This window comes from Periplaneta americana, chromosome 9, assembly GCF_040183065.1.
Source record: "Periplaneta americana isolate PAMFEO1 chromosome 9, P.americana_PAMFEO1_priV1, whole genome shotgun sequence".
NCBI classification, from domain to species: Eukaryota; Metazoa; Arthropoda; class Insecta; order Blattodea; family Blattidae; genus Periplaneta; species Periplaneta americana.
This window is the reverse complement of record NC_091125.1, coordinates 94,951,452-94,971,838: the sequence shown is the minus strand read 5'-3', so window position 1 is coordinate 94,971,838 and position 20,387 is coordinate 94,951,452. Positions and strand designations below refer to the sequence as shown.

Genomic DNA, 20,387 nt, shown 5'->3' with positions numbered 1-20,387 from the left:
CCTTTTTCTTCTCTAATAACATTAAGAATGTCTCAGCATGGTCTATTATTTTGACCAGCTGTATGTTTCATCAACTGGTTTTAAAAAGACAACCTAGGAGCAAGTAGAAAGCTGCACAGGTTATTCGTTCAATCCTCTCTAAATCCTCAGGTGTGATGGAGCAGTTCCAAAGATATTTATTGTACCTTGCTTCATCCAGTTCAGGACATTTGAATTAATTTCTTTCTCATTTCTATGCTCAGAGCCAAGCACTTGTAAATACATGACGACTGAGTACTTTAATATAACGAAAATGCAGTTTTGTAAGTTATATTATAGCATACTGAATGAGTGTGTATGGAATTGAGAAAGTACGTCTTTCAAGTACCATGCTTTTATTGTACAAGACTGTAGCTTTTTTCACAAATTTCTATCACAGTTTGCTAGAACCACGTAGTATAGATTTGCTTTGTGTTACATTATGGCCGTTTCATAAAAAGAAGGTAAGAGAGAGCAGTGTTATATTGAAGTGTATATGTCCACTATGTTGTGTTCTGTATATTCTGTAGATTTAATGTATTTTTCAGCATTTTATGTCAGATGTTAATTTTATTGTATATTTCATTAACAGTGATTTCTGCCTTTAATGTGTGCTTGTTTTCAATAGCAGCCTTTGTTAGTTACAGTAGGGTTTTCAATAAAAACAGATTTAGCTATTTGTAATGATCCCAACGAGTAGGATACCCTTATCACTCATATTTTTATATGAAGACAAAGGTAGAGCTAATCTGAATTTTTCTTCTCCTTGTCTTCCTCTTTTCTACCTGAAATGACACTGTTTCGTAATTTTAGACAGCAATGGTATTATAATTTATAGGTGGTCGAAGTTAACTTATATCTGTAAATTTTACATTCAGAAAACAGCCTTCAAACCATGCAACATAGATTTAACCTCGACAGAAAGAAAGAAAGAGAGAGAGAAAGAAATAATGCAATATGAGAAGAGGGGGGGGGGGTTCTTTTTACAATAAAACTACGAATAAAACATAACTTTGTGTAGGATCAGACGTTATTAGAGATACTGTAATTAAAATACCAGATAATACTGTACAAATGTTAAACATCTTCCTTGAAATCACTTAAAGCTTGAAAAGAAAATCCATTCTACATTGTAAAGCTTGAGCGTACTTATCAATAATTTTCTGGTTTAAATTGGAAATGTTCATTATAAGGCTTTTTCTAATGAAAGCATTGCTAATTGCCGAAAGCCTCTCTTTCCCAAGGTATTTGCTAAGTCTGCTCTGTGTCTGGAATTATAAGGGTCATCCCAGAGTTTTAATTTCTGTCAGAGCAAACTGAAGGGTTTTAACAGTAATCTGGACACTGAATTCATTTCGAAAATGCTTCAATTGAGTCACTGTCGAGTTTCAGTACACACCACTAACAGAAACAACATTCATCATTTGTCACTGGCTACCACCAGAATTCTCAATACATATCATAATAGCTCCAGTTGTAAAATAAATAGGCCTTTAATTGATTTAGTACAAATAATCGTATTTTTGTTTTGAAGGTCGTAGTTTTTTGTTGATAAAACTTTTCTGAATAACTTAAGTTTATTGGTCAGGTTTTGGCGGTGTTGCAGGGCGGGAGAGCTTCAAGGAAGTGAACAGTCTACACCTACCTCTGGAGCGGTACAGCCCCGTGCGTCGTGCCAGTGAGGGTTGTGCAACGAGTCTGGGCTCACAATACCGGTCTAGTCCTCAGCACCACCACCACGCACAGTTCACTATGGGGGATAAGGAGGGCAACGTGAAAGCTCTGCAACAGGAATACCAACAACTACAACAGGTGAGTTATGCAAAGTGCTTTTTTCTCTGTAGACATATGAAATAATCTTTTGTTAATATTAAACGAGAACAAATTAATATTAAAATTATGTCAAACTTTCCAGAGATTAACCTACTCTTTTTCCCTCTTAGTCAATACTGTACTTCAGAATTTAGATATTAATTTATTCTTGTAGTATGCTGTATACAGTTATGTTGTATTTATTAATTTTTATTGAAAAATTGGTGTACTACTACTACTTCCTGTCTTTTAATACTCGAGATCGTCTCTGAATACTTGAGTTTCTTGCACTCTAGAATCCAGCTAGTGAAATGTCATCGAAGGGACACGAAGTAAGTCTCCAGCATATTGTGGTGAATGAAGTGAAGCAGATTTTCTCTGAACACTTGGGTTTGTTCCACAGAGGCATAGTGGCAGTGTGGCAGACGCACAGGCTCAGGCAGAGCTGCAACTGCGGCACTCGCTGCACATCCAGCACATGCTGGGTGCTGGCACGCCCACCAGCACGCTGTCGCCCCTCACTACGCCGCACATATCACCCACACCATCCCCGCCTATTAACCAGAGCCCCTCGTCCATACCAGGTGAGTAACAATTTAAGACAGGTGACTTAATGTGACCAGGGTTCTTCATGAACTGTAGTACCAGGAGAATGAATGACTGTTAATGCAGAGTACTAGTTTTTTTTTCTTTGTTCATTTTGTTCCCATTTCTATTTTTTGCCTACTCTTTCTCGTCCTTCTGTTTCTCTTTCCCTTTCTCGTCCTGTTTCTATTCTTTTTTTTTCTTCCTCCTTTTCTTCTTCCTCGTTCCTTTCTCTCTTTTTCTCTTCTGTATTCTTCCTCCTATTTCTTTTATTCCTCTTCATTTTCCTCTTTTTTTCCCTTTCTTCTCTTTGTTCCATTTTCTTTTCTTGCTCTTCATTATTTCTCTTGTCCTCATCCTAATCTCTCTTTCTCTTTCACATTATCTATTTTTCATTTTGCATCTGTTGAAAACTTTTATGGTATTAATGGCTATTAGAGAAGAAAAATTCGCTCTGACACCGGGGATCGAACTCGGGTCCTTGGTTCTATGTACCAAGCGCTCTAACCACTGAGCTACGCCGAAGTTCATTCCACAGCACCCGATCGAATCCCCCTCCTCTAGTGTTTTTTTCTTTGTGGTCTTACTCCATGTTCGACATAAATGTTGACTATATTAAGTCAACTCGCAGGGGGATTCGATCCGGTGCTGTGGACTGAACTTCGGCATAGCTCAGTGGTTAGAGTGCTTGGTACATAGAACCAAGGACCCAGCTTTGATCCCTGGCACCGGAGCGAATTTTTCTCTTCTAATAACCATTGTTACCATAACAGATAAATTCTGTAGGACTAAAAATTAATCTTCACGTAGATTTTATGGTATTTATTTTTGTTTATAATTATTTCATTTTACTGTAAGAAATATTTTAACATCTGAAAAAAATTAAATTCTCTGCATATGTCTGTCTCTCCTGGAGATGGGTTTGACAATTGGAAAGATCTGGCCATGGACAGAACAGAGTGGAGGCACTTTGTGAAATTAGCACGGAGTCGATATGCTCAATAATACCTGATTGATTGATTGATTGATTGATTGATTGATTGATTGATTGATTGATTGATTGATTGATACAATCTCATAATGCGAGAGTAATTAGTAAACTATCTGATGGTTAGATTAAAGCATTAAGAAGCCAAGAGATGGGCAAGTAATTACCTGCTGTCTTTATGTTCCAGGATCACCCATACACCACCATCATCATCATCATCACCATCACCACCAACAGGCTCCTGGCAGCAATGAAGCCACAACCTCAAACATGTCTCTCACACACCACCTGCAACGACTGCAGCTACAACAACAGCAGCAGCAACAACAACAACAACAGCAACAACCTGGAGAGTCTGTCATGCTGTACCAGCAGATACTGCAGTCCCCTAGTGGCTCTCCCACTTCGGCAAGCAGTGTGACGTGCATCACGCAGGGACTGAGTGGTCTGTCCACCAACACGGGTTCTATCACACAAGGCACACCCTCAAGCAATGGTGCAGCCGTGCCACTTGACCTGCGGGTTCAACAGTCATCGCCACATCATGCAGTGCACCTGCACCACCGTTCGCCTGCCTCCACGCCTCTACAACACTCCCCATCCAACTCACCATCTCTTGGCATGATCCAAGAGGAGCACCATGAAGCAGTGTCAAAAATGAGACTTCGCCCCTTCCGACAACCTCCGCCTATATTCAGCCCTCACCACCCACAGATATCAGTGACTGACGAGCTGGGAGGCGAAGTGACACTAGTAGCATGCTCTTCCTCCTCTAGCAACTCCAGTAGTGACCTAGCGCGTTCTGACGGTGATGAAATGATAGTGGAGTGCTCACCCTCTGCAGATACCTCTGCTCCTTTCCAGACATGTCAATATCTGTTTGACTCGACTTCGAATCCAGATACATCGTTTTTCACTCCTTCATCTCAATCTTACAATGCGCCGTCTAACACCGTTTTGCCTTCTTTTCTTATCTCTGGGCCTTGCGACTTTTCTAGACCTTCAATAGTGCGGGGGATAGGGAAGCAACAGCAAGTTAGTAAGGGAGAGGGGGAACAGCCTTCACAGACAGCAAATAGTGAACACAGTGTAGATAGTGCAATTAACTCGCAGCTCTGCTTTACTGACTCGAGAACATCATCACCATGTTCGATAGAAGAGCGTCGTGATGCTTATGCTCAAAATAAAAACATGGCTCTAAGGCATACCTTCCCACCCGCTTACTTCTTCACAGCGCATGCACGGAACATAGACTACTATTCCAGTGAGGACTCATCTTCAAACGACACGGAGAACTTCCAGCAGGTTCATCGGAATCACCTAGAAGATAGTAGCATCGTATATGAGAATGGAAAGAACATGGATAATGCCGTGTCACTGTCAGGCAGTGTCCTGGCATCAGACCTTTTGCAAAAGACTTCAAGTGGTTCATTCAAGTTGACTCTCTCAGATGTATGTTCACAGTTGAATGCATCTGATATTTTAGGACGCATCAAGAGACTAATTGACGAACGTGCCCCTCCAAAATGTTTTGCTTTCTCACACAGTGAGGGTGGTGACTCTGGTGATAGAGAGGAAGGGGGTCTCGCCCTGGAATATCCTGGAGGTGTGCAGATAGAGTTAAGGGTTTGTGAGGACGTGGGGTGCGAACTAAAAGGCTTGAAGATGAGGAGGATATCGGGAGACCACCTCCAGTACAACCAGCTGTGCCAGGAGCTTATATCGTGCATGACGGTATGAACAAGAACCTCTCATGCTAGTATTATCAACCTGCTTTTGTTTGATGGTATATGAGTTGTGTCTGATCACAGCTCATCGAATTCCCATAGTATTAAGTTGTGAATGCTGTTGAAAGAGGAGAGAAGGGAGAACAGATACACAGTTAGGAATAGTATTATGTATTGCTAAGTCAAAAGTATTGTCATAGCTATTTAAAATTGAATTCATTTTACTTTATAGCGATTATTATGTTTGAATAAAAATTATATTTTTAATGTGCTCGTCAGTTTTCTCCAGATAGTAATAATTTCTCGGTGTGAGAAAATTTGAAGGCTACTTCCATTTTTATTACTCTTATTACCTTCTTAGCAAAGTACAGAAACAGCCTTGCATTGTTTGTGGTACTTAAAGGGAGAAAGAAATCACTAGCGTCTTTGAGCACCTATATAGGGCAGAAGTTCTTAAAATGTCCTCTTCAGCATTTCAGAATCTGATAATGTAATGCATTCCATATACATATATTTCTGTCTCTCTCTTACATTTCTTTCACTTTCTAATTTTACGAGGTATGGAGGAAGTATTTCTATATATGTCTTTGTGTTACAGGTGTTACTTAATTTTATTTTACCTCAAATTTTACAATTTTCTTAGATATGGAGATGGAGGAAATTTAACTAGTAAGTGAAAACAAATATTTCCTTTGTTTTAAAAACGTTTTAAATTGTTTCATATAATTTTACTGGCTTCCTCTGGCAGAGAGTCATTGAGTTGGCAGTTTGTGTAATCCTTGTTTTGACTGTGGAAACTCTGATGGACGCTGGTACGTCTTCATAACTCATTGCTTCCTCTAGCAACTCTCATTTTAAAACATTTAGTGGACTATGTATCGTCACTAGTTTTATTTCTTCTTTAAAAAGGAAAATGTATAAAAAACCGTATATTTCTTCACTTTGGGTGCAAATTACATTTGCAATAATTATTTAAACATAGGGAAAAAAGTAGATTGAATGGACATCTTCTTCTGCATGAATAAGAATGAAGAAAGAGTATAATCTATATTTTTCAAATATATATTTTTGTATCAATGATTCTGTGGTGTTTTCAATTGCAGCCTGTTATATACTTCAAAACATTCCTGAAGGTTGTTGAATAATTGTATCATGAGTGGTATTTCAATGCATAGTTGGTTGTAATGAAGCATTTGGCACAGACTGTCAGCACAGTAAATGGATGAGGGTCAGTATATCGCAATATGATAAGTTTTCCCCTGGGATCAGAATTCGACAGAAGTTGGATTAGAAAGTGTGAGTGTGAGTGTGGCCATATTTTTATAGTGTGGATAGGACTGGTTCTTCCACGAAGCCTTATATCTTGAGTAATATAAACACATGAACAGTCTGAGTGTGATATCCATGGCCCTCCGTCCCACAGGAGTTAGAGTAACTCGTCACAACTGGTCACATCTTAATTTTCATCACACAAATATTACTGCTTGCTACATTATGTTTCGTAACTACTTTCTAATATTCATACCATCCTTACTAGTCAAATGGTTATTATGCTTGTCATTGGATCAGAAAATAGTTTTTAGTGCAATGACAGGCTCCTTAACTTGCCATTATTCGCTCTGACTCTACAAACGTGGCTCGTAGATGTACTGAGAAGCATAGATCACTTAGTTTTTCAGAGACTATCCAGAGTATACCTCATGTGATTGGTTTACATCAGGCATGCCCAGTTGGGGCAGTTCTAGCCTTCAAACGAGGTATGACAGTGATGTAGACTATCTTTTATGGTTTACTGAGGTAAACCATAAAAGATAGTCTACATCACTGTCATACCTCGTTTGAAGGCTAGATCTGCCCCAGCTGGGCATGTCTGATCTACATTGTACTCATAATGAATTATGGATGACGACGATGACAATATCACACAGGAACCAGAGTACCTGGAGAAAACTCTATGTTTCCTAGACTTTAGGTTTGTTCAACATAAGTTCAGGGTGGAAGCTTATAAGCCCAGCGTGCAAGTACTGAGTCACTATGGTGGTCAAATATGTAGATGATTTTTAATGGGATAAAAATTCTCAGTATGACTTTCTTCACAAAAGAAGTGAAGCTGGTTATTCCTGGTAGCAGATTTATAGCACTTGAAAAAACTCTGGCCCTAAATGAGAAGGGTGTTGACTATTTCTCGCCCACAAAGCTGTCTGCTTTGTGAATAGATATCTCTGCAAGCCAACATCGTGTTGAGGTTGCAAATATCCTTACAAGACGTCAACAGTAATACAGTCTATCTAGATTCTCAAGTTTTTGTGTGTTTTTTTAGGTATCCCAAAATTGATGGAAGAGATACGGTACATGAAAAGAAGTTATATTTAGAAAGAAGCTGGACTTTCCGAAAATTGTGTGGTATAATTTTACTAATGTGGGCTGATTCTCACTTAAGATTCGAAAAAGAGCCTCCTGTTACACAAACAGCAATATTATGCATTCAAGTTACTCGCACCTAACCTTGCAACGTTTCTGCATAAACTTTTCCTGCATGTAGCAATACAGTAATTACTTTACTAGAATATCCTGTTAAATTATAACATCATTCTAGTGCTTAGTGGTTTCTTTGATAATAGTTTACAAATTCTGAGGGAGTGATAAAAAGAAGACTATTCTCCAAAGAAGAAACAGTCATATTTTGATCTTATTGTTTTATAAATGTAAGTTCTTAGCATAATATACAATAATTCGAATCAAACCTACTCAAACAAGCATAGTCTTAGCGAACCTTCATCCAAAATCTATAAAACATGAGATAAAATGTCGATAACCAGTGCCAAAAGAGTACACCGAATTATAGTGGCTGTGTATTCAGATTATAAGTCGAAAACTGTGAAAGGACTGGTAATGTTTTTGAAAATGGCCAAAAAATAACATACTGTAAAGAGTATGAATATGTGAACTGGAACAAATTGTGTGGTGACAAATAATGTGTGACGAGTTGATCATGTAATTTGTACAGTAAAATGTGACGAATTCACTGGGGCAGAGCTCGTTGTTGCGTATTACTTTTGTGTAGTGTGTTTCTTCCAACTTCACAAGCGTAAGTGGAGTCTTGACTTCCACTATAAATATTTTTAAAATGACTGCAGAGAGATAGAGAGTGAAAACTTTGTGTTTTAAAATATGGTGAACTCTCTTTCAAACCATTCCTTAAGGGTGATTTACTGAAAGTTGATGTTTGAAGTCTCTGTATTTGCTTCTTTTCTGCATGTTTATATGCTGTGCAGAACTTTTACACAACAGTTAAGATAGGAAAGTTTATAATGCTCAATTGATATAGTTGTGTTATAAAGTATTTGTGATGAGGATTGATGAACATTATGCAGAGTTTTACGATATCAACTTTGGTGATCTACCTATTGTTTATTAACAAGAAACTTAAACAGTATTCACATAATGATACGGAGAAAAATGTAAGCATTCAAGACTAATCATTATAAAATTATTTGAGAAGTAAATTTTTTCTTGAGGTTAGCTCCACCACTTCCTATTAACATTTTTGTCATTTATCTTGCAGAGTTTTAAATTAAATATTTCGTATAACAATTAGTTTCACTACAAAATTAATTTTTTTTTTTATATTGCCATTTAATTCTGAAACTAATGAAATTCTTAACTTCTTTTAGAGAGTTTTGGGCTACTAGGTAACGGGACTCAGGTAGTATTGAACTCAGGTCTCATGAATGTGATAATTCTATGCTAGAATAAACAGCCATTTGTCTTAGGTTTCATTGTTGGAATTGTAATTTGACGTAATTGTCACTGTTATTCTTATATCACTTTCATAAATTGCAATCTCTTGTGTAAATAGAAATAGATTCTTGCAGGTGCATTGTCGTATAAAATAATTTTATTGCTTCTGTCTGTCTGTATCTTTATTGTAAATCTGATTCACGCGTATTATAAAAAGTGCTAATTTCTTTCATAATATGCATAATGGACAATATTTTGTTTTTGTTTAAGAAATATTTTATGCACTTTATTATGTACATGTATAAGATATTGATTTCACAGCTTTTTTCTCCCTGTAATAAGATTATTCTGCAGAACAACTTTCACTAGTCTTAGAATTAGCACAGTTATTTTATTTTTACGGTCTCCTCATTTTATTGGTGGGGGAAGTTGTTTTTAATTTCATATCTCAATACTAGGCTTGCTGGCATTTCCAATACAGTCAATATTCTGTATTGACTTCTTCACATAGCATGAAATACAATTCATTGTGGTGAAACAGTACTTTTGTTGCAGGCATTGTGGAATAAAAATGAAATTAAAACTGTTTTTTAGGGATAAGACTACACAAGAATTTCTTAATAGCTCACAGAATTGTCTTGAAAATAGCAATTGTCTAATCAATTGTTGTAGTTAATTTTATTTCATCTCGGATATCACACCTGCACTGCTAGAAGTTTTTCTGTTTATTGTTTGTGCAAATGTATCACTAAGAAAACAGCAGTGGATGTTATTAACTTCAAATAAACTAACTACAGTGTTCAAAGTGGAAGCAGTTGAGTATTGGAAATGTATCAAGTATATTCTGATCTTCTGACGAAATGCCATACTGAAAATTTTCCATAGTTTCACTGTATTGAAAATATTGTTCATTTCTTTCTATATGTTTCACAGTTAACTTTTTATTTTTGTCACTCTGTACCATAAATGGGTGATCTGTATAGACGTCCGAATATAAGTAATATTTCTTCACATTGCATTGTATGTCTTTGATCATGTTATAAATTTCTGTTCTCATTTTGGGTTCCCACTTACAGTGACCTTTCTAATTATTTTGTGTTTGTTCACAAATTAAAGCAGTACTAACTTCTGATAATAGCATTTTAATAAAATGAATATTTAATTTGTCAAGAAATGTGTAGTGCGATCTGAAGATCTTCTTACCCATCATGCTACTATGATTAATAGATGTCTGTTCTCTGAAAGTGTTAGGCCAGTCATGTCTAGTCTTCAGTCTGAATTTCGCCACTGCTTTCTTTATTAGATTTTTCTTGTTTAATTCCCAAAATTCATGGATGTTTTCCCATTTCTTTTCTTTCGATAGCTGGAATACTTCTTTTTTATGCAATTCGGCTGTTTTGTTTTTCAGTGTATATGGAGTGGGAAATTTTTCATTTGTGTGAATTTTGATCCCTTTCTTGACTAATGCATCAGCTATTTCATTCCCTCTCAAACCAACATGTAATGGGATCCACTGGAGGGTAATTTGTTTTAGTGCTTTACATGTTCGAGAGCCTGTTTTATATTATTTCTTGTCATTGTTTGTAGTTTTTATTTGAGAATACAGCGTGTATGATGGCTTTGGAGTGGACTAATAGAACTGCCTTATCAAAACACTTGGGCTTGTATGCGAGTTGAGATGATATTGCTTCCATTTCTTCTCAGAGTTTATCTTATTTGTACCAATAGCAGCATACTGTGAGAACAGTTTGCAAATACTCCTGCTCCAGCTACATTTGATACATCAATCTGTGCTCCATCAGTGTATACTCTTAACCATACCTTTTCCAGAATGTTTTAATGATCAATTCCAGGGCAGAGTATTTCATTATTGGGACAGGTATATCATTCTTTAGCTCTTCTGATATTAGTAAGGTATAGTAATAGACTCTAGCAGATTGACAGATTGTTTGATAATTTCTGCTTGTCTTGAAACATTTAATTTCTTCAGATAGTTTCTATATATGTCTGCTAGTGTGGACTGAGTTTTGCAGGTTTGTTCTATAGCTTGTTGGAGAGTCCAGCTAGCCCGCTGGGAAGCTTGTATTCTTATAAAGGACGATGCTGCTTGTTTTTTTTAATTTCTGAGCTTATTGGTAGATTTCCTAAATATTTTTCAAGGGCTGTTATAGGTGGTGTTTTGGGCCTTTTCTAGTTTGTTTTGACGAGCAGAATTGTTGTTGTTATTGTTATTAGAGGAGAAAAACTCACTCTGGCGCCGGGGATCAAACTCGGGTCCTTGGTTTCACATACCAAGTGCTCTAACCACTGAGCTATATCGAAGTTCAATCCACAGCACCAGATCGAATCATCCTCCTCCAGTGTATTCTAGAGCGAATTTTTTTCCTCTAATAACAATTGTTACCATAACAGATAAATTCTTTAGGACCAAAAAATTAATCTTTACGTCGAGCAGAATTGGTTATAGCCACTACTTCACTTCCGTATCTCATAATCAACTTTACATAGTGTTATATGTTATTTTCAGTGCATCTTGTGTTTTCATCTCCATTTTGCTCCTGTTGATGTGATGTGATTCATCCAACTAACCTTATTGTCCAGATACATTCCGAGATACTTTATGCTGAACCTCTTTTATAGCAGTTGGTCTTTAACTTTCAGCAAAATCATTATTACTATGTTTTAGTGTGACAAACTGGTACCGTATACAGATTTAGTCTTACTGATGATCATGTTGTTGATAATGGCCCATGAGTTGAGTACTTCTAGAGCATCATTCATCCTTTTATGAAAATATTTTTTCATATGTGTATTGTTTTTGGCAGGTACAAATCATCACATCATCAGCAAACACATTGACTTTGATTTTTTCTATCTTTTTCTGTTTTTCAGAGATTTCATTGATGTACACATTAAAGAGCGTAGTACACTCCATACAGCTCAAGTTTACTAATAGTTTGCTTCCCTACACTGTATCATTTATGCACCATGGAAGTCTGTAAATACTGCAAGCATGCTTTTCTTTTTATTTAAATTTTGTTTCATGTCCTGAACGAATTTCATGAATGAGTTCAATGTTGACATATTATTTTGAAAGCCAGTCTGTTCCCCAACTGTTCTGGATTTCCAGATAACCATTTTAATTTTGTGGTAACCATTTATTCAAAAAGTTTGACACGGTTGCTATTGCTTATACTGTATAACAATGTTAACTCAGTGCCAATCCATACAACCCACGTTTCAGCTGCTTCATTCTTTTAAAATATTCCGTATTTTTAGAGTATGTTTCGCAGTCAAGTGTCTATGCAGAATTTTTGTTACTGTAGATAATTTCAAAATTGTTTCCATACAGACATTTTAAAGTAGGATATGCCTTAATTATTTGCATAAAAGTATCAGTCTAATTTATTAATTCTCATCCTACATATTTAAATTGAATTTAATCACCTGTTCTAATATATTATATGCTGAGCAGTGCTTATTTTTGCTCTGATCTCTTGCCTATAAAAGTCATTAGTTGATTTTTAGTAAAGAAATTTTCATATTAAATTTTGTCATGTTATTAATCTTAACAAACTATTTATTATAGTCAATCTCCAGATTAAATTATTAGCACTTGATTATTCGCAAAAACAATATTTAAAAATAAAACATACATGATTTCAATTTACGATTTTAAGTTTTTAAAATGCCATCATATAATAGTCCAAGATTTTGTAATAAACAGGAAATGAAAGCTAATAATGTGATTGTTAAAAAAAAAAAAAAAACATATTTGCAATATACTTATGATTCTGAATTTTTGTAAAAGAAATGTTAGATGGACGTGATCAATTTCTGTTAAAACTACCTACATGCTGTGGAGCAATGAAATGTTGGCAAATGTAAGGTAACAAGTTTGACTTGGTCATAGAGATCCAATATGAACTATTAATAGTAGGAGATAAACTTCTATGAAAAAATGCCCTAAAAATTATTTTCGTTATTACTTTGAATGTAATAATTTAAGTATAAAGTTAAAGAAGACTTGAACTTCTTTCTTATGCTTTCAAAACATATGCTTTTCTGGTATTCCAACACAAAGAAGTCAGTTCTTTTCCATCTTATTTGAACCACAGTCTAGTATATACCAGTACAGTCACGAAGCTCAATACGTAATAAATATGCATCCATAGGTAGTTGCTAATCACTAGGATCACTACTATCGCCTCATTACAGACAATGCAAAATAGTACCGGCACAGTTTATTGTTCCTAGCACCCTCACAACTCAAGCTTCGCAACTGTATATACTAGACTGTGATTAAACTTCCACTTATGGTCATTGTTCATTGTTTTATTCAGTAGTACCACTACATATAAGTGAATCCAACACTTGCATTTTAAATACATTTTCGGAATTACCAGCACTATTGTGTAATATTTTCAATGCGTGTTAATACTGCTTCGTTTCTGGGTTTCTATAGGTTTTCCCTACATAATATTATTGTATTGTGGATCTTCCTCAGGTGGGAGGAGGGAGGAAGGGTTGTCTTGCAATTAAGTATTAAATTTTATGTGATATTGTCACAAGATATTTGGCATATGTTAATGGTGGTTTTGTTTTTAGTTTTATCTTATTTCTCTTTCTCCCCCTCTTTCTCTCTATATATTTCACTCATCACCCCCCACTTCGTTAAATTGCTAAACTAAAATAGTTTAAACTTAGATAGAAATCCTGAGCATTATCTGAAATTGGAATACAGTAGAATAATTACCCCATTTTCATCACCACATCAATGATAAGAGAATTGCTGTAACCATAATGAATCTAGAGCTGACCATCCATGTTTGTTTAAAAAGAATTAATATTTTTTTTATTGACATTATGGTTTCTGATAAGTAGGGGGCGGATTCATATGCACTAAAAACAGAAAATATGCATAAACGTATGCACTTGAAAATCATTATATATGCACTAAAAATAATAAAATATGTAATCTTAAAATTAAAAAAAAAAAAGCATTTGACTGTGATGATGATTTTTCTGTTATATATAAGAATATTGAGACACCATCATTGCTAAAGTTACATGTCCTTCTACCCACTGCTTAAGCAGTACACATCTAGTACATTTTTCGCTAGGCATCATTGATAAAACTAATTTAAAATTAATATTTTTTTTGCAGCTAAGCTGTTCTAAAATACAGTGTATTCTACATACTGTCGAAGTTTCTAAGTTTATATAATAAAATGAAATATTCTGATTTGCCAGGTTGGTAAGTAAAAAACAGAACATTGCATTATTATGCCTGTATTATTGTTGACAGGCAGCAAAATTCGAGTTTAGTGAGTGCAAAGAAGCCTATGAACACTTCCTGTAACTTCTGCTTCAATCATATTGCAGCATTCTAGTGACAGAATCTTATGCACGTGCGGAGTAGACAATAAGGTGGCATAACTGTTCTTTTAATCATACCTTTCATCCATCATAACATCCCAATATTGTAAATTTGCACAGAATCATCAATGCAGTTAAGTAATTGAGTGCTTTATTGATTGCCAAGGATTTGTCCAAAATGGTTCACTGACAACAGTGGATTGCAATACATAATATATATAACTCCTGTAATGCGTTTCATTGTTTTGAGTTTCTTCTGTATTCCATTTTTCTGATTTTCTGTATTCTTAATTTTAGTTTAAGTACCACATTTCTCAAAAAATAACAAAATACGTTTTTAAAGCTGAAATATGCTATATATATATATATATATATATATATATATATATATATATAATGCACTATAAAATCTTGACCTTTGGTTACAAATAACTTGAAATGCATTTATACAATGGTAGCATATGATTTGCATCTAAGGAATAAAACTTGCAAATATGCTAAAATCCGGCCCCAACTGATACTTGCTTATTAATGGCTTTTAAGGAACCTGCAGGTTCATTGCCGCCCTTGCATAAGCCCACCATCGGTCCCTATCCTGTGCAAGATTAATCCAGTCTCTATCATCATATCCCACCATCTTCAAATCCATTTTAATATTATCCTCCCATCTACGTCTCGGCCTCCCCAAAGGTCTTTTTCCCTCCAGTCTCCCAACTAACACACTAAATGCATTTCTGAATTTGCCCATACATGCTACATCCCCTGCTCATCTCAAATGTCTGGATTTAATGTTCCTAATTATGTGAGGTGAAGAAAACAATATGTGTAGTTCTGCATTGTGTAACTTTCTCCATTCTCCTGTAACTTCATCCCTCTTAGTCCCAAATATTTTCCTAAGAACCTTATTCTTAAACACCCTTAATCTCTAGTTATATGAATTCTTAGAAATTTATGATTGAGGCTCCATCAGTAATTTGTCATTTCTTACAATTATTGCTACATTAATAAATAGGACGAACGTTTTCTCTCTTCAAGTACTTACATAAAATTATACTTGAACAATAATCACACATATTCATTCACAGTATATAAATATAAAATCCTATATGAATTGCAAAACTCGAAGTACAGAACATATAAGTTACTTATTAATCATACATACTTCAAAATTAATTTTCAAAATGTAAATGTAAAATTCAACAAGAATATTTCTCTTCATGTACTTAACTCGTACCTTTGCAGCACAGCCACAAATAATATATGCTACAGTAGACTTTATTCCTAAAATACATATTACAACTTTCTGTTATTTATTCTTCTTCGTCTTCTAATGGCCAACATTGGAGGATAAGTCCATTTGTTGCCTAGCAGTCCAATAGAATGAATTGATATTTCCCTGCTTCTTGTAATTTTCTGTCAAGACTGGAACTGATTAGATGATTGTTGTCCATTTTGCTGTTGGGTATTCTGCATGTGGTGCATTTGTGCTTTTAAAGCGAGACTTCTGTTAATAAAAACAAATGTTCTAGTTTTATTTCACCAATTTTCAGGTACAACAAAATAATTTGTGGCTGTTTCTATTTCTCCAATCTTTTATGCAATATAATATTCATTAAATTATTAAGAAAATATTTATCTGAATCATTTGTAACTGTAATATATTTTCGGGTACTTTAAATGCTGCAGCATTTGCAGCCTGTTGCAATACATTTCTTGCCACTTTGTTACCAGTATCTACTTGCTTTGTTTTCGCAACCTCAGCCAAGACTTCTGTTAATGAATAGGAAGCTTGGTGGGAAGAGAGACAGCTGATACTTTCGCCTGATCAGAGTTTTTCTATGTGCCATCAACGAGACAGTCTCTACAATTCTACTTCCCTTCCAAAGGAAGCCATGATTATTATTTTCATTGGTCCTTAAAAAGCCTGAAAACTTCAAATACAATAGCAAGGATGGTAACCACTCTGCTATGTACAGTTATTTAATTATTAAGTAAACTATCTCTTACTTCTAAATAAAATTCACAGTTTATACAATAAAAGCTGAAGTAATTACGGGATTTGTTTTCTGTCTCGACTGCAACTTTCTTTGTTATTATTTCTGTTGGTCTAATATAAATGTCTTGCCTAGTCTTCTTACTCCTCTTCTGTTCAATATGAAATTAAGATAGGCTAATACAAATGTTATTCATAAAGGAATTCTTTAAAGAAAAAAAAAATCTTTAAATTACATCATAAGCAAAAATAATGGGATGGGTATTTTATTAAATGTCATATTTTTCATAATTATTAATAGGTATGATAAACTAAGATACAAGTACAATACACAATTGCGTTATAATCAGTTACTGAAACCTAATTACTGGCACTCATTTATTTGTAAACTTTTAGCCAGTATTTGACTGGAAATTGATATGATATTAATTTTTATTATTTCTTTATTAAAAGAAAAGATTTTACTATGAATAGTTATTGCGTGTTGAAGGGCTGCTAACTTAAAAATCCAATCGATCAGTCCATGAATATTCATGTAAATAAATATTGTTTTTTGTTCCAGTATTGAACACTTGTAGACATACATACTTCATGTTTGTGAACACTTTGTACGGGGTAGAAATGTTAATAATAATATAAATCTGATTATATTTGCTGTGATTTCTCGGTATCAGTTTTATGTTCATCCTTATATACTCGTATTTCATGTTATTTACTGTTATAAGTTGAGTTAATGTGAAGTGTTGGAGCAAAGATAGTGTTTTTGTTCAGTCACCATATTTTAAATTAACAAGAAAGATTGGTTGTAATTTGTTAACTTTGAATTATATATAATGTATTTTACAAATTTTATTAATATTATTATTTTCTTTAAGATTTTAATTTATACAAAAGGTTTCTCGGTGAAGAGAGATTCAAAACTCATGCCCGCATTTGATTTTACCTGCCAGTTAAGTGTATTCTCATGGCAGGTTGGCTGCATTGAGCAGAATTCTCTCACCAGAGCCTTCATATTCTTCGTACAAGCATTTTAGCATTGTATTTTGAAATAATATAATACCAACATAATGTTGCACTATACTGTATGTGTATTAGTGTGAGCCTAAAAGGTTTCTGAGGGTATGACTGTTAAATGCTGCAAATTTTGCTTGTGGGTCCTAACCTCACATTAATGTGTGCAGTACTATAGAATTATTTAACTGAGATCAGTGTGTTGTCAAATAATTTATTAAGACATTCTATGCCTTTAATGTTACACGAACCATAATTTTCTGACTATTAATTTATACCTGAATATGTTTTTTAAAGCAAAACCTTGTATGAAATTCTAAGTCAGTGGAATAAACATACAATTTGAGGATATCTTTACAATAAATAAACACACACACAAATACGAAGTTTAACCAGCAATTATGGAGTTTATTAAATTTTATGGGCTGTTTTGAGTTTAGAAAAAACAATCTCGTATAAATATGGGTCTGATTCCCAATAGTTATGCATTTATTTCCCATTTTGAAGAGCAGATATATTACCGGTACTCTGTATTTTATTTAACGATACTTCCTACTACAGAGATTATTCCTTGCTAAAATTCAGTGTGGATGAGAGATGGCAGACGCATTTTGCCTGAAACCCTCTATCAGGGACAGAGTTCTTTTACGTGGCATAAATCTACCACACGGGACCCACAACTTTACTGCTTTGCCTGAGGATGCCATGCTAAGAATTTTATTGCTTTTGGTCGGGTTTCAAGCTGCAAACCTCAGACCACTGAGGACAACATATTACTATGACCAGAAGTGAAGCTCATTTGCATGAAACACGAAGTCGTTTCTTTTATTGATAATTGTAAACGTCGTTTCACAAATGAAGAACAAAATATGCCAGATAGTAGTGTACCTTCCATTTCCAAGGCATTTTTGCTCTGTGACATAAAATATTAAGAAAAGTATTTTTTTGTAGACAAAAGTACACAAAAATGTCATCATCACTATCACCATCATCGTGAACTGTCCCGTTTTAGACTATGTGATCTGTGACGGTAATCTAAGAAAGATGGCCTTGATCCTTTCACAGATTCTCTTTCTTTGGATTCTTTCAAGTACCGGTAATGAGAAGTCCCAGGGTTAGTTACTAGCAATCTGCAGAGCAAGACTAGTGGTAGAGTAAAATTATTGTGAATCATACCCATGTTCACTTTTTTTTTTAACTTAAATGATCTCAAGAATAAGCCTGCAACTGCCATTGTAAATTCAAATCTTACTACGAAACAGGTTCTTTTATTAAGAAAAATATATTAACTTAGGAAACTATTAATGCTTAATACAACTTATATGTTGTAATTTGCAAGTTCTAAAGAATTTAGTGCAGATTTAATTTTAATTCTGTTCAACAGAAAATCTGAAATGCATTTAACTTCAGCTGACTGAATTCACATAAAATATCTTAAAGATAAGCTCTTGATAAAATGGTCATTATAAAAATATATTCAGGTACATTTTAATATATTTGTTGTGCGAAGTATTGTTACAGTGCAGAGTGACGCCTATATGCACACCGTCTGTGCGTTTCTGTTCCCCCACAGCACAGGCCATCTTGTTAACATCACATACCTAGCCTTGGGATGGATGCAGAACTAGAAAATTTAGTAGTGATATCTTTGTTATAGGTACACTTGTTAAAAACAGATGAAGTTTTACATTAAATTTTGCTGTATTATATTTGCTTGTTTGCAGTCTATTTTTTGTTTGTTTGTTTGTTTTTTGTTCAAATTGAGAGATGCAAGTATGTATAAAATGAATACAAAGTGATTTTACTAGTTAGTGATAATGTGAAACCAACATTATTTCACATGTTTTCATGAATTATAAATATAAAATTGTACATTACTATTGTAAATATATAAGAAAAACTATAGCTTGATGCTGTCAATCTAAGGTAAGACTGTGATTTTTATTGTTCAAAACGAATAAATTACCACTCTATTATGTTCATATTTTACAGAAAATTTTTCATTATTGACACCCACATCCTCATCACTTCATTCATAGTTTTCTGTCCAAGGGCAGGTCTTTCACTGCAAACCCAGCCTTCTATCTTTCCTATTTTCTGCCTTCCTTTCAGTCTCCGCAGATAATCCAAATATCTTAATGTCGTCTATCATTTGATATCTTCTTCTGTCCCGAATTTTTCTCCCTTCACCATTCCTTCCAGTGCATCCTTCAATAGACAGTTTCTTCTCATCCAGTGACCCAGCCAATTCCTTGTCTCTTCCTGGTCAGTTTCAGCATTACTCTTTCTTCACCCACTCTTTCATCACTAGTGCAGTTTGAATCTCACTGATACTTCAGAGACTTGGACTGGAATTTATCACGATCAGTTGCAGAAATTTCAGAGTTGTTCAGAAAATTATAAATAATTTGGAATAATTTTATGAATCTATTTAATAAGATTCGATAACAAAGATATATACTACATTTTATTTCATGGAGTGCAATTTCATAGAAAGGACTTTGCCGACAGACCTTCTACTGCCCCCTACTAATTGGTTGTCATAAATAAATGTCTGTGATGGAAACCTTGTCTTCGCCTGTTAGTAACCTCATTCAGAAGAATTTGCAGGCAGAGTTGCCACTTCTTTTCCGAATTCCAAGAATCCCGTCAGTCTCACTGTCTCATTTCGAGGGTCACCAGAATTGTGGCAACTGTGAAATGTTGGGACGAGAGGACAGGATGGAATTGTCAGAGATGTTTGTGTAGGAAGTCATAAATCTGTAAGTGGGTGTCCAAAGAAGCCACCGAACTGCACTCCATGAAATAAAATGGAGTACACTTGTTTCCTAGCCACCACATTTCCACTATAGAGTCATTCCACGTCAAATCGCATAGCAATAAAACACGACCTTCTCGGAAATGGTCGATTTTTTTTTCATGAATTCCAGACATCAAATAAGGAGACCAGTATTTTTTTATTTTCACAATTATTAATTATTTGTGTAGTTATGAATATTTGAAGTTACGCAAATTATGCTCACACTGTTACATAAACTCGCATGGAACTCTGTGTCTACATATAATTGAGATTTTCGGTTTGGCGCATTTGAAAGACGAAATACAACACTTTTTATTACTTTAGGCCTATCCA

General features: G+C 34.8%; 1 protein-coding gene and 1 long non-coding RNA gene across 5 annotated transcripts in view; one reads left to right on the top strand and one right to left on the bottom strand.

Annotated features, from left to right (window-relative positions):
- Window positions 1–19,238, top strand: part of LOC138706280 (serine/threonine-protein kinase SIK3-like) — a 193,186-nt gene extending 173,948 nt beyond the window's left edge. For all 3 annotated transcript variants that reach the window (XM_069835380.1, XM_069835379.1, XM_069835381.1), the window contains 3 exons: window positions 1,625–1,830; window positions 2,234–2,414; window positions 3,591–19,238. In XM_069835380.1, the coding sequence (XP_069691481.1) occupies window positions 1,625–1,830; window positions 2,234–2,414; window positions 3,591–5,143 (1,940 nt within the window). In that variant the 3' untranslated portion in view covers window positions 5,144–19,238. The remainder of the gene's footprint in view (window positions 1–1,624; window positions 1,831–2,233; window positions 2,415–3,590) is intronic.
- The window catches only part of LOC138706284 (uncharacterized), a 46,495-nt gene that overhangs the window by 18,578 nt on the left and 7,530 nt on the right, over window positions 1–20,387 (bottom strand). Inside the window, exon 1 of one of the 2 annotated variants that reach the window (XR_011333947.1) lies at window positions 1,664–1,797. The exons of the other annotated variant lie outside the window; for it this stretch is intronic. This is a non-coding gene — a long non-coding RNA (uncharacterized lncRNA). Of the gene's footprint in view, window positions 1–1,663; window positions 1,798–20,387 lie in introns of those variants that run through there. 2 annotated transcript variants of the gene reach the window in all.